This window comes from Lathyrus oleraceus, chromosome 5 (genome assembly GCF_024323335.1).
Source record: "Lathyrus oleraceus cultivar Zhongwan6 chromosome 5, CAAS_Psat_ZW6_1.0, whole genome shotgun sequence".
NCBI classification, from domain to species: domain Eukaryota; kingdom Viridiplantae; phylum Streptophyta; class Magnoliopsida; order Fabales; family Fabaceae; genus Lathyrus; species Lathyrus oleraceus.
In genome coordinates this window covers 233,754,304-233,768,044 of record NC_066583.1, presented here as the reverse complement: position 1 = coordinate 233,768,044, position 13,741 = coordinate 233,754,304, and the positions used below count along the sequence as shown (strand labels likewise).

At 36.0% G+C, this 13,741-nt stretch overlaps 2 protein-coding genes across 4 annotated transcripts; one reads left to right on the top strand and one right to left on the bottom strand.

The window, feature by feature from the left end:
* Window positions 1-401: 401 nt before the first annotated feature.
* On the top strand, window positions 402-3,565 carry LOC127083280 (uncharacterized). Of its 2 annotated transcripts, none has more exons than XM_051023580.1 (2): window positions 402-659; window positions 1,176-3,565. In XM_051023580.1, exon 2 carries the CDS (start codon window positions 1,247-1,249, stop codon window positions 3,293-3,295), a length of 2,049 nt encoding a protein of 682 aa, XP_050879537.1. In that variant the 5' UTR covers window positions 402-659; window positions 1,176-1,246; the 3' UTR covers window positions 3,296-3,565. The 2 variants fall into 2 exon arrangements, with proteins under 2 accessions (XP_050879537.1, XP_050879539.1); XM_051023582.1 differs by having other exon boundaries at window positions 1,173-3,565.
* Window positions 3,566-4,059: 494 nt separating this feature from the next.
* Window positions 4,060-5,896, bottom strand: LOC127083279 (GDSL esterase/lipase At2g04570). Of its 2 annotated transcripts, XM_051023579.1 has the most exons (4): window positions 5,737-5,896; window positions 5,153-5,658; window positions 4,532-5,021; window positions 4,060-4,427 (listed from the first exon to the last, which is right to left on the bottom strand). In XM_051023579.1, the coding sequence occupies exons 2-4, from the start codon at window positions 5,537-5,539 to the stop codon at window positions 4,231-4,233; spliced, it is 1,074 nt and encodes a 357-aa protein (XP_050879536.1). In that variant the 5' UTR covers window positions 5,540-5,658; window positions 5,737-5,896; the 3' UTR covers window positions 4,060-4,230. The 2 variants fall into 2 exon arrangements, with proteins under 2 accessions (XP_050879536.1, XP_050879535.1); XM_051023578.1 differs by having other exon boundaries at window positions 5,153-5,895.
* Between the last annotated feature and the right edge of the window lie 7,845 nt (window positions 5,897-13,741).

The window sequence follows — 13,741 nt, the reverse complement described above, 5'->3', positions numbered from 1 at the left end:
ATATATAAACTATAACCAATAAATACTTGATGATTTAAGAACAATATTTTTAAAAGAAGAAAAAAAAATTAATTTTTTTTTCTATAAGTATATAATAAACTTGAAAGTGAATGATAAAATAAATTTGAAAAATAATACTAAAAAAACTAGTTTTATTTATAAAAAGAGGTAGTCTTTAAAGCTTTTAAATAAATAAACAAATATACTAAAAGTAATTAATTAATTATTTTTGGTAAAGTTTCACTTATTAACAAAAACAGCAATAACTATTATTCTATAAGTAAAAAAATAATAACAAAAATTAGGTGAGAAAGATTATATTTTATAGTATTTTTCATAACCATGTTGATTATATTTTATAATATTATAAATAAATAAATAAATGTAGATTAATATTTTTATTGATTATTGATTGTACTGTGTTACCATTCTCATCTGCCACTGTCAGAAACTTCTATTCATCGAAGAAATCGGACCCATTTCCAAACCCGAACCCGATTCCGATTCCGACTCCGACTCCGACTCCACGCTCACTCCATGTTTCTTTCTTCCTCCGCTCGTTTTTGCACCGTGTGAAGTTCAATTTTGTCGTAGCTTATTCAACGACACGTGGCGATCTGAATCTTCTTCAATTTCCATTTTTAGCTCCAAAATCTCAGGTAGTTTTTTTTTGTTTCTTAATTTTCCTAAAATCTATTATATCAGTCAGTTTTATTTTCTTATATTGTTGTTGTTTTTTATTTTATTTTTAGTAGAGCATAATTTGAGTTTTGGGGTTTTGTTGCATTTTTTTTTTTAATTTCGATCCCTAATTCCCTTATACATATTTTGTTTTTTTTTATTGAATTTTGATTAATTTGCTTGTGTATTTGAAGTGATTTTTTTTTGTTGATCTATAAATTGGAATTGCTTATTTATTTTTCCGGAAATTTTAGGAACGAAAAAGTAAAGTCAAGTTAGTAATTTGCTATAATTTTCTTTTGTTGTTTTCATAGGGTGATGGTTTTAGTGTTCAATTTGGATATCTAGGCAAGTTTAAAAGCATGAATTGGATATTGATGATTGAAGTTTGTATAGTTTAGGTTATATGCAACAAAAAAAGAGTTTTGAATATACTAAAATTAGTTGTTTTATTTATTGTTTTGTTTTTGTTTTTTGTTCTATTTTGTTAGCAGGAAATGAAATGAGGTTTGAAGGGTTTTGCTGGTTTTAGTTTTTGTTTCAAGGGTTTTGTGAAGTTGTTTGGATGGAAGCAAAGAAAGGGGAGGCACTTAAAGCGATAGAGAATGCAGAGAAAAGGTTTGCTCATAGAGATTTTGTTGGAGCGAAAAGTTATGCTTTAAAAGCCAAAACATTGTGTCCTGGATTGGAGGGTATATCTCAATTGGTGACCACTTTTGAAGTTTACATTGCCTCTCAAGTTACTTTTAATGGTGAACTCGATTGGTATTCCATTATGGGTTTAAAGCCTTCGACAAATATAGAAGCTGTGAAGAAACAGTACAAGAAGATGGCTGGGTTGCTTCATCCTGATAACAATAAGTGTGTCGGAGCGGATGGGGCGTTTCATCTTGTTTCTGAGGCATGGGCCAGGTTGTCTGGTAGTTATGATATGAAGAGAAATGCGCAATTAGGTAATGGGCATGGATTTAATCACAATGGTTTGTCTTCTATTCATGCCTCTAGTGGTAAACAGGACACTTTCTGGACAATTTGTACTTCTTGCAAAGTTCAGTATGAGTATCTGCGCAAGTATATAAATAAGAAACTTTCTTGTAAAAATTGCCGTGGGATTTTCATTGCTGTCGAAACAGCCCCGGCAAATGGTTCGTTCCCTTATTGTCCGTGGTCGTATGGGTCTAGCAGTGGTTATGGAAGCCATTCGTATGATGGAGTTACATATGCTCCCAGTAATGGCGCCTATTTCAACGGAAATGGGGTTACCGGATACCATTCGGCACACGGGTATGAGTATGTTTCTAATGTTCCATATCAATTGAACTCTGCTGGATATGTCAATCAAAATGGATCATCTACGTCACCTACTTGTCAGGCCAATGGGAATGTAAAGAGGGGAAGACCAAAAGTTAAATCAGAAGCTGATGTGAAGCATTGCATGACAGAGACATTGGTTAATATAAACTCAGTTGTATCATTCTCCCAGAATGAACTGCAAGAGGTTAAGCCGAGTAGACCTGAGAAGAAAAGGAAAGTTCTTGGAGCCAGTTTAAGAAATGGCCATGAAGGAAAGGGTTCAAAATGTGCCTCAGAGTCAGCATTGGCTAATGGGAATGGAAGCATTGGGCATGGCCAGAAGCTTTCCAGTACAAGTGAAATTCCAACAAAACAGTATTCCACGGCACCAGCTTTTGATGCAAGAAAATTATTGATCGAGAAGGCCAGGACAGAAATAAGGAAAAAACTGGAAGAGATGAAGTTGGCATCTGAAGCTGCAGCTGCTACTAATGAGAGAAAAAAATCTCAAGCTGATGTTGATCAGGTCGAAGGGGGTGCATACATTAAAGCAGCTCTTAATGTTTCTGATAATCAATTAGAACATAGGAAAACTGTTCCAGTGACAATTAGTGTCCCAGATTCCGACTTTCATGATTTCGATAAAGATAGGTCAGAGCCATGCTTCAAACCAAAGCAAATATGGGCCTTGTATGATGAGGAGGACGGGATGCCCCGCTTGTATTGTCTGATCCGCGAGGTTGTCTCTGTCAGTCCATTCAAGATTAACATTAGTTACTTGAGTTCGAAAACTGATAGTGAGTTTGGCTCAGTAAACTGGCTTGTTTCAGGTTTCACTAAATCCTGTGGAAATTTCAGGGCCATGACCTCTGATGTTGTCGACCAAGTTAACATTTTTTCTCATGTTCTAAGCAGGGTGAAGGCCGGTCGAGGCGGTTGTGTTCGCATATATCCCAAATGCGGAGAAATTTGGGCTGTTTACAGAAACTGGTCTACAGATTGGAATCATTCTACACCAGATGAGGTAAGGCATCAGTATGATATGGTGGAGGTACTGGACGATTATTCCGAGGAGCTTGGTCTTTGTGTTAGCCCCCTTATTAAGTTGGATGGATTCAAAACCGTGTACAAGAGGAATGCAGACAAAAGTGCCATTAGATGGATACCAAGAAAAGAAATGTTGCGTTTTTCGCACCAAGTGCCTTCGTGGTTGTTGAAGGGTGAGGAAGCAAGCAATTTGCCCAACAAGTGTTGGGACCTTGATCCAGCTGCAACTCCCGATGAACTCCTTCATGCTGCTATAGAAACAAACGCTTTGTAGACACGCATGATTGAAACAAGTACTATTTGGAAACATATACACATTCTTCCAAAAACATGTTTTAGATTTAACTGTACACTATGTCACACATAGTTAGAATCCAATGAGATTTTAACCACTGACATTTTTACAAAGTGAAATCTTATTTAGCAACATTTCAAGTAACAATTGTTAGAGGTCAAGATAGATTGGCATTGTATTCGCTACTTGTAATTTTATTTCTGGTCAGGATTTACAGGCAAAGAATTATAATCTGAAAGAAATTTTAAACTTGTAGTGTGACAAAAAGAAAAAGGAAACAGTGACTAAAATTATTGCCTTGTATGTGTAAAATCCAACTTCTGTATCCTTTCAAAGATACTTTCTATTTCTGCAGTAAATGGACTTGTAAATTGGATGAATAAAAAAACTTCTAAGAAGTAAATGTTGTAATGTTTCTTAATATGAATATATGTAGAAACAATATAACATTCCTTCTAATCAGATTCCCTTTCAAAGAAGCAAAATTTAACACCTTCAAAGATGCAAAACAATTATAATAACTTTTGAAGAGGTGTATGTAGATTTGGCTATATTTGTTTTTAAATGGAAAAAAATTAATCTAACTCAATGACCAGCAGAGGAGGTGTTTGTGGATTTAATTACATTTGTTTTTAAGATGAATTTCTTTATTTAATTCAGTGATTCCGTTTTCTTTTCTTTAGAGTTTATACTTTTCATTCTTTAGATTATTATCTGCACACAACTGTAGAAGTTATTTCTAATTAATAATACATACCATTGTTATTATTGCACATAAAGTAAATAAGATCATTTTGTTACATAGTTTTCAAACAATTCTGATGTAGAAAACATTGAAGAGAATCATATAATAATACATTGCCACCATGTATTATTATTACTACATGCATAAAACTCATAAAATAATTCCCTAGCTAGTGGAAAAACTGAGCTAATGTATTCTTCATCAAGTAGTTTGCAACAATGCCATTTGTTTTCTCTGTTGGGTGGAATGAATCCCAAAATACATATCTAGAAGCATCCATACAACTGAAAATACCAGCCCTGCTGCAAGCATATCCCATCTCAAACATTCCAGTAGCACAACACGCCATTGAAGTCACTTGAAACCCTGCGCCATGAACATATCCCGAAATTTCAACTACTACGTCAAGATCGCATAACACAAATATTCATACAAAAAATATAACAAATAACAAATTATGACCAACTTACCATATTGTGCTGGCTTTTTAACAATACTGAGCAAAATATCATACGGATTCGAAAACACTAATCTGATCCCAGGAAGATCCTTCTTCAGTTTTGTTGTCAATTTATTAAGTTTATCATTAAACTCCAATGCAATGTTATTGTAATTAGACACACAATCATTCCCACCAGCAAAGTTTGTGGTTCTCTCCAAAGGCAAACATCCCATTGGAGGTAAACCTCCTAAGGATATTTTCTTAGCACCAAGACCATAAAGCTTATGAACAAAATTTTCAGCTATTCCTGCTAGAAAATTTTGATACTCTCTTGGTGTGTATTGAGATGCCCTACCAGGAATTGTGTAGTAATTCTCTAGAAAATCATTTGTTCCTAGACTTACTATGTATACTGCTTTCGCAATTGTCTCTTTCGCCTTTTTTTCTCCAAGATAGGAACCTAGCTTTTTCTGGTACTCCTTGTAGTACTCCAATTGCTTCCATAATGGTATAACAGACTGAAAACCAGAATTTCGAATGAATTAATAATGGTCCTTTTGCGGACACAGTGCTATGAAAATATATATTTTGTACCAACAAAAAAATGATGCAACACATTCATGTAAGAGTGAATTAAATGTGTATATACCAAGACATCTGAAGTGGCGTTGTCATAACCCGTAGCAGCCGAAGCAAAAGTGACACCAGTAGAAAACTGTGAGATGTTATAGCTAGTGTCCAAGTATGCTGGTATATACGGTTTGATTCCAAATGCTTCTGATAAAAAATCAGTTGCGATTCTGCCGTTGCTGAATCTTCCCGTCGGCCTCCCGCCCATGAAATCGCGTCCATACGGCTGGAAGTTGCTCCGAGCAATAGTTGATATGAAGTTGTTGTTTCCTGCATCCACGGACGAGTCGCCAAACACTATGATTGCAGGAACCTTAGCACCGATTGTGAGATCAAGGCATTGAAGTAAAAGGATGCACAGAATGTTGGTCCATAGGAGCTTCTTTCCTTGTCCACCTTTCATCATTACGTGTAGTAACTAACAAACTAACTAACTCTGAGTGTGACTTGGGTTGTGAGCTTGTGATGGAATAAATATTGGTTTGAAATACCAAAAATGTCTAGTGGATATGAGCTGTGTGACTACTGCACACCGTATGAAAGTGGTTAGAGTTTAAATTTGACTTGTTTTTAGAGTGTAGCGGAGAAAAGAGGAGAATTTACCTTATATGTTCTACAATTCTGATAGAAATTAATCACTGCTACATCGAAAGGTAAGTAAAGTCTGATTAAGAATTGTTGACGTCAGTATTTAAACTTGGTTTTTCGAACTGTTTGTCATTTATTACATGGGGGTCATTAACCAATAACATGGTTAAAAGTTGAAATATTAATGAAATTTGGTTTTTAGGTGAGTGAGTTGTTGTGAATCATAAGTAATGTTTTCGAGAGCCTATAAGGTGAGAGAAATGTGCTTTTATAGTGGAATGGGCATAGTGCACTTTTTTCTGGTTTGCATATATATGGAATGAGAATGAAGGGTTAAAAGTATGTGGAAAGTGTTTGCTTGGTAAGTTTTCAGCTTTGGTGATGTAGGCTTTTGAAGAGAATTAAAAGCTAAGGCAAGGTGAGTAGATGAATTTACTATCAGTGTCCCAAACACAAAGTACTTTACACATTAGAGGGCCACATAGGCCAAGAATTTGTGCACTTTGAATTTATTGATGCGTCAATAAATGGTTCATGCATTTATTGTATGAATAAGGTTCTTATAACTTTTGAGTGTTTTATGAATAATTGAGAGAGAAAGAAATAATGAAATGCACAAACAAAATATAAAGGACATTTATTGTAATATCGACACGTGTCAAAGTACTCCAATCTAAATACACTATACAGACCTGCATTTTAGAAATAAAATGGCTCAAATGATAGTCCAATTTAACATGGAAACATAAGCTAACGGGAGTTGTCGTGGCTAGGAAACAATCCTACTTAACTAACTACATAACCAACTCCTAATTAGTTATAACCTTCATTTAGAATTATTACACCATCCCCTCGTAATTCTAAATGTTTACAATGTTGGTGATTTTAGTATCATCAATGTATTTTAGTAGTAATGTGATTTACTATAAGCCGATGCAATTATGCGTTAAAGCTTGGAAACGAGTTAGGGGTAGTGCGGAGTGCACGCTCGTCGAGTAAACGTATAATTGAATGCGAATAATTGAAACGGGGTTCCAACGTTCGAAATTTTCTTTTGAATTTCGAATCTTTTCCCAACCGACGTAACCGTTTCTGAACAGTTGCGTCTTTTCGGTTTCTGTTATTGATCTCCTATATAAGGAGTCATTTGACCTCAGTTTGAAAAGTGATAACGAAATCAAACTTTCTCTCTACATTCCTGAACATCTCTCTTTGCCAGAAACAAATTGTTCTTCAAGAATTATCCCCACAAAGATTTCGTGAACCCAAGCAAGAATAGGGTCGAAATACTTTGTTCGGAAAGTGTACGAACACGATTCTTCGAAGTTATCCAGGATTATCATACCCATTTTTCTAACAAACGAACAAAGTATTTTCTGATAATCATGGCTGGAGGAAGCACCGTCAAGGAGATGACTACAAACTTCGGAAAATTAGACAAGTTTCAAGGACAAGACTTCAGGCGTTGGCAAAAGAAGATGCATTTCATGTTGACAATGTTGAAGGTGGTGCACGTCCTGTCTACACCGATTCCAGAACTTCTGGAGGAAGACACGGTTGAAAATCTGAGACGTAGATCAAAATGGGAGAACGACGACTACATATGCAGAGGGCACATTCTTAACGGTATGTCTGATCCCTTATTTGATATTTATCAAAACACATAATCTGCAAAGGAATTGTGGGATTGTCTCGAATCCAAGTACATGGCAGAGGACTCATCCAGTAAAAAGTTCCTGGTAACCGATTTCAACAATTACAAAATGGTTGAATCGAGGTCTATCATGGAACAATTCAATGAACTCCTCCGAATCCTTGGACAGTTCACACAACACGGATTGAAGATGGATGAAACAATATCTGTCTCAAGCATCATAGACAAGTTGCCTCCTTCGTGGAAGGATTTCAAACACAATCTGAAGCATGGAAAAGACGAACTGTCTTTGATCCAACTTGGAAGTCACTTGCGCATAGAAGAATCTCTAAGAGCGCAGGAGGATGACAAAGGAAAAGGCAAAGAAATTGTTGGACCCTCGGTTAATATGGTCGAAGAGGGTGGTAAGAATGGTAACAACAAAACCAAAGGAAAGAAGCGTGCTTTCAAGAACAATAAGGGCAGTTTCGGTGCTAACAAGAAACCGAAACTAGAATGCTGGAAGTGTGGCAAAATAGGCCACTTCAAGAAGGATTGTCGTTCCGGCAAAAAGCATGATAACGCGAATGCAAGTGGTTCAGGAAAGGGGTCTAAGGACCAATCCGAAAACCAAGGTCAGAAATCAATTCTGATTTGAATAGTTTGATTAAACATTCGGTTTCACTAAATTCTGAAGCATTCTATGTGCAGGATGATGCTATCGCGTGGTGGATTGATTCTGGCGCTACAACACATGTTTGCAAGGATCGTTTCTGGTTCAAGACTCTTGTTCCAATGGAAGATGGTTTTGTCCTCTACATGGGAGATGATCACTTCGCTCCCGTTGAAGGCAAAGGAAACGTGGTGCTAGAATTCAGTTCTGGAAAGACTATTACTTTGTTTAATGTTTTGTATGTTCCTAAACTACGTAAGAATTTGATTTCTGGTCCTGTATTAAATAAGCTTGGATACAAGCAAGTGTGTGAATCCGATAAATATGTTTTATCGAAGTCTGGTGTGTTTGTAGGATTTGGATATTATAATAATGGTATGTTTATGATGAATTTGAATGGAGTTCCTAATGATTCTGGCTCTGTATTTATGTCCTCTTCGAATGTTATCAATTCATCGTTATGGCATGCTCGTCTAGGACACGTACATTATAAAAGAATACATGAAATGTCTAAAGATGATTTAATTCCTGTTTTTGATAAAAATGTAGAAAATTGTAAAACTTGCATGTTAACAAAGATCACTAGGCAACCTTTTAAAAGTATAACAAGGAAATCTGTCATTCTTGAGTTGATACATAGTGATTTATGTGATTTGCATGCTACTCCATCATTAGGACATAAAAAATATTTTGTCACTTTCATAGATGATGCATCTAGATTCTGCTATGTTTATTTGCTGCACGCTAAGGACGAATCCTTAGATAAATTCAAAATTTATAAAACTGAAGTTGAAGCGCAACAGAATGTGTTGATTAAAACATTACGTACAGATAGGGGTGGTGAATATTATGATCCTGTATTTTTCCAATCCGTAGGAATCATTCATGAGACTACGACACCATATTCACCTCAACAAAATGGTGTGGCTGAAAGGAAAAATAGAGTGCTTAAGGAAATGGTGAATGCCATGTTATCTTACTCTGGTTTGAGTGAAGGGTTTTGGGGAGAAGCTATGTTAACGGCTTGCTATTTGTTAAATAGGGTTCCTAATAAAAGGAACAAGACTACCCCATATGAACTTTGGCATAAGAAACGATCCAACTTAACATTTCTACGTGTTTGGGGTTGTAGAGCCGTTGTTAGACTCCCGGACCCAAAAAGGAAAACTTTGGGTGAAAATGGTGTAGCTTGCATCTTTGTTGGATATGCTGAGCACTCCAAGGCCTATAGGTTTTATGTTATAGAACCTAATGACTCGATTTCTATTAACACGATTATAGAATCGAGAGATGCCATATTTGATGAGAATTGTTTCTCTTCTATACCTAGACCAAAGGACTCTATACCTAATTCAGATGAATCTCTAAGGGATGATCATTCAAATGATGTGCCAAGTAAGACACTTGAACCCCGTAGGAGCAAAAGAGCTAGAAAATCTAGATCTTATGGATCTGATTTTCAACTATATTTAGTTGAGGGATCAAAGGATCAGATTGACACTCAATACTATTATTGCTATAGTATAGAGGAGGATCCAAGAACGTATGATGGAGCTGTGAAATCTCGAGATTCTGCTTTTTGGAAAGAAGCAATTGACGAAGAGATTGGTTCTATCATGGAAAATAATACTTGGGTATTATCTGATTTACCACCAGGTTGCAAACCATTGGGTTGCAAATGGATCTTCAAAAAGAAGATGAAAGTCGATGGTAAAATTGACAAGTTTAAAGCCAGATTAGTTATCCAAGGCTTCAGACAAAAGGAAGGGATTGATTATTTCGATACCTATGCTCCTGTTGCCCGTATCACTACTATTAGATTGTTGATTGCCTTGGCGGCTATTCATAATCTAGTGATTCATCAAATGGATGTCAAAACAGCATTTCTGAATGGTGATTTGGAGGAAGAAATGTATATGAAGCAACCTGAAGAATTTGTAATGCCTAGTAATGAGCATAAAGTGTGTAAGCTAGTTAAGTCGTTGTATGGGCTGAAACAAGCTCCGAAGCAGTGGCATCAAAAGTTTGATGAGGTTGTTTTGTCTAATGGTTTCATTCTAAACCAAGCTGACAAATGTGTATATAGCAAATTTGATACTTCCGGTAAAGGAGTTTTCATTTGCTTATATGTTGATGACATGTTGATCTTTGGCACCGACCAAAATCAAGTTGATAAAACAAAGAATTTCTTGTCATCAAAGTTCTCCATGAAGGATATGGGAGAAGCGGACGTTATTCTTGGTATTAAGATTAAACGGGAGAATAAGGGGATTGTAATTACGCAATCTCATTATATTGAGAAAATACTCAAGAAGTTCAATTATGAAAGTTGTTCTCCAGTAAGTACTCCCATGGATCCGGGAGAAAAGCTTATGCCAAATACAGGTAAACCTGTGGATCAACTCGAATATTCAAAAGCTATAGGCTCTTTGATGTATGCTATGATTAGCACTAGACCGGATATTGCTTATGCGGTTGGAAAGTTGAGCAGATTTACTAGTAATCCTAGTAGACATCATTGGCATGCGATAACTAGGGTATTCAAGTACTTGAAGGGTACAATAAATTATGGATTGTCATATATGGGATTTCCTTCGGTGTTAGAGGGTTATTCGGATGCTAGTTGGATAAATAATGCTGAAGATTCATCCTCTACAAGTGGATGGGTGTTCTTGCTTGGGGGAGGTGCCATCTCATGGGCTTCCAAGAAGCAAACATGTATAACTGGTGCCACAATGGAATCTGAGTTTGTAGCATTAGCTGCTGCTGGTAAAGAAGCGGAATGGCTAAGGAATTTGGTATATGAGATTCTGATATGGCCTAAACCGATATCACCAATTTCTATCCGTTGTGATAGTACTGCCACATTGGCTAAAGCTTATAGTCAAATATACAATGGAAAGTCTAGACATTTGGGTGTTAGACATAGTATGATTAGGGAATTAATCATGAATGGGGTGATATCTATTGAGTTTGTTAGGTCGCAACAAAACTTAGCTGACCACTTGACGAAAGGGTTAGCTAGAGACTTAGTGAAGAAGTCGGTAATTGGGATGGGATTAAAGTCCATTTAAATATATTAGCTATGGTATACCCAATTCCCTTCTAATACAACATTAGAAGCAGAATTCAATGTGGAAAGATCATAGTTAGAGATTGGAGCAATTGTGTTTATCTTCCCAAGGTATGTGCTCAGACCTGCAAGTGATGGCTAGGTTGAATTATATCTTCTTAATGGTTCTTTTGGAAAATTGCAAATGCAGGTGCAAGATTAAAAGAATCACCTATGTGAGCATGAAGTTTTGCCGCTTCAAGAAGCTTGGACTTGGCTTCCTATATGCTTATTAATGGATAAGGACACATGGCTTGTAAAGTGTCAAGTATGAATAGTAGAGTATTGTAAGAAACATATGTGTACTATATCTTCAGACACTCAAATGGATTGACGGGTTCAATCGCTATGACACCCCGATTTTCGAGTATTTGGAATGTGTATTTGTACTAAGATGAAAATTCAATCGCAAGACATTTTCATTTATGCATTTGTTTGATCGTTATACCTGTGTGTTATACCCTTGTATATATAATTGTATATACTGAGTAAATCAAGGATTACACTAAAATGGGGGGGATTTATTGGTGATTTTAGTATCATCAATGTATTTTAGTAGTAATGTGATTTACTATAGGCCGATGCAATTATGCGTTAAAGCTTGGAAACGAGTTAGGGGTAGTGCGGAGTGCACGCTCGTCGAGTAAACGTATAATTGAATGCGAATAATTGAAACGGGGTTCCAACGTTCGAAATTTTCTTTTGAATTTCGAATCCTTTCCCAACCGACGTAACCGTTTCTGAACAGTTGCGTCTTTTCGGTTTCTGTTATTGATCTCCTATATAAGGAGTCATTTGGCCTCAGTTTGAAAAGTGATAACGAAATCAAACTTTCTCTCTACATTCCTGAACATCTCTCTTTGCCAGAAACAAATTGTTCTTCAAGAATTATCCCCACAAAGATTTCGTGAACCCAGGCAAGAATAGGGTCGAAATACTTTGTTCGGAAAGTGTACGAACACGATTCTTCGAAGTTATCCAGGATTATCATACCCATTTTTCTAACTTAACTAACTACATAACCAACTCCTAATTAGTTATAACCTTCATTTAGAATTATTACACCATCCCCTCGTAATTCTAAATGTTTACAAATCCTACTTGACTATTCAAAACTTTTAATCTTCACTGTTTTTGTAAAGTCATCTGCAAATTTCTCCTTTGTAGGATAATGTATGACTTCTATCATGCCTTTCATCACTTGCTCCCTTATAAAATAAAATATTTTCTCAATATGCTTGCTCCTTCTATGTGAAATTGGATTGTTGGGCAAACTTATTGCAAATTTGTTGTCAATCATCAATTTCATAGCCTTTTGCACTTCATATCTTAGTTCCTTCAATAAAGAGTCAAGCCAAATTGATTAACATAAGACAAATGATCATGTTATATATTCAGCCTCAGGAGAGGACAATGCAGTGGCTGGATGATGATGCTTCTTTGTACACCAATAGATGGTTGCCTCATTGTATAAGAATACATAGCCATGTGTACTTCTTATATCCAATTATGTCTCCACACCGATCACCATCGCTATAGCCAATCAAGTATGTTCTCTTTTCCCTCATAGTAGTTGGAAAATCCAAACTTAACTTCAAGGTTCCTATGAGATACCTTAGAATTCTCTTTGCATCTACTAGGTGATACTTCTTTGGCATGCTTATAAATCTACTCATTAGACTTCCTGAATAACATATATTTGACATGCTATTGCATAAGCATCTTAGTGAGTCAACCATTTGTTTGTCCAATTTGGAATTTACCTCTTCTTCACTTTCACACTCATCCAACTTAGTGTTTGTCTTAGAAGCATTTGTGACTGCTCTATACTCAGTATTCTTAAATATTTCAAACAGTTCCTTTAGAAACTTTTGTTGATGCATGATCATTCCCTATTTGCTCTTCACAAATTCCATGCCAAGGAAATATGTGTTGGTGTAAGCCCTAGAGACCAATACTTTTGGTACTTGTATCGAATTATTTATTAATAATAAAAGGCTTTTTCTTTATTATGTTTGTCTAATAAAGTCCCTAGAATAGATAGTCCGTTTAATGTATCAAGTGTGACTTAATCATGAGATCACATTAAACATAAGGATACTATTCTTAAAGTATCCATAGTCGAGCTTTATTGTGAAGTGGGATAACATTAAAACATTAAGACTATTATGTATATAGACTGATGATCACATCTCATGGATCATGGATAAGGAGTTATCAAGTCTTAAACATAGGTATGAATATTAAGAGTAATATTTATACTGGATTGACCCGTTATGAGAATACTATATAGAATGTTATGCAAAGTGTCATAAGTTATTCTCATGGTGATGATGGTGTATACCACCCTTCGACCTGAAACCACTATGGACCCTAGATGTAGAGTCGAGTGCCTTATTGCTTATCAAACATTATTCGTAACTAGATGACCATAAAGACAATTGATGGGTACTCCATGAAGCGTGCTAAGGGACATGAGTGACCTAGATGGAATTTGCCCATCCTGCGTAACAGGATAAATGTCTATGGGCCCAATATTGAACTGGACAAGAATGACGCGGTCTATGCCTTGTGTTTAATATAGACATAAGGGCAAAAGGGT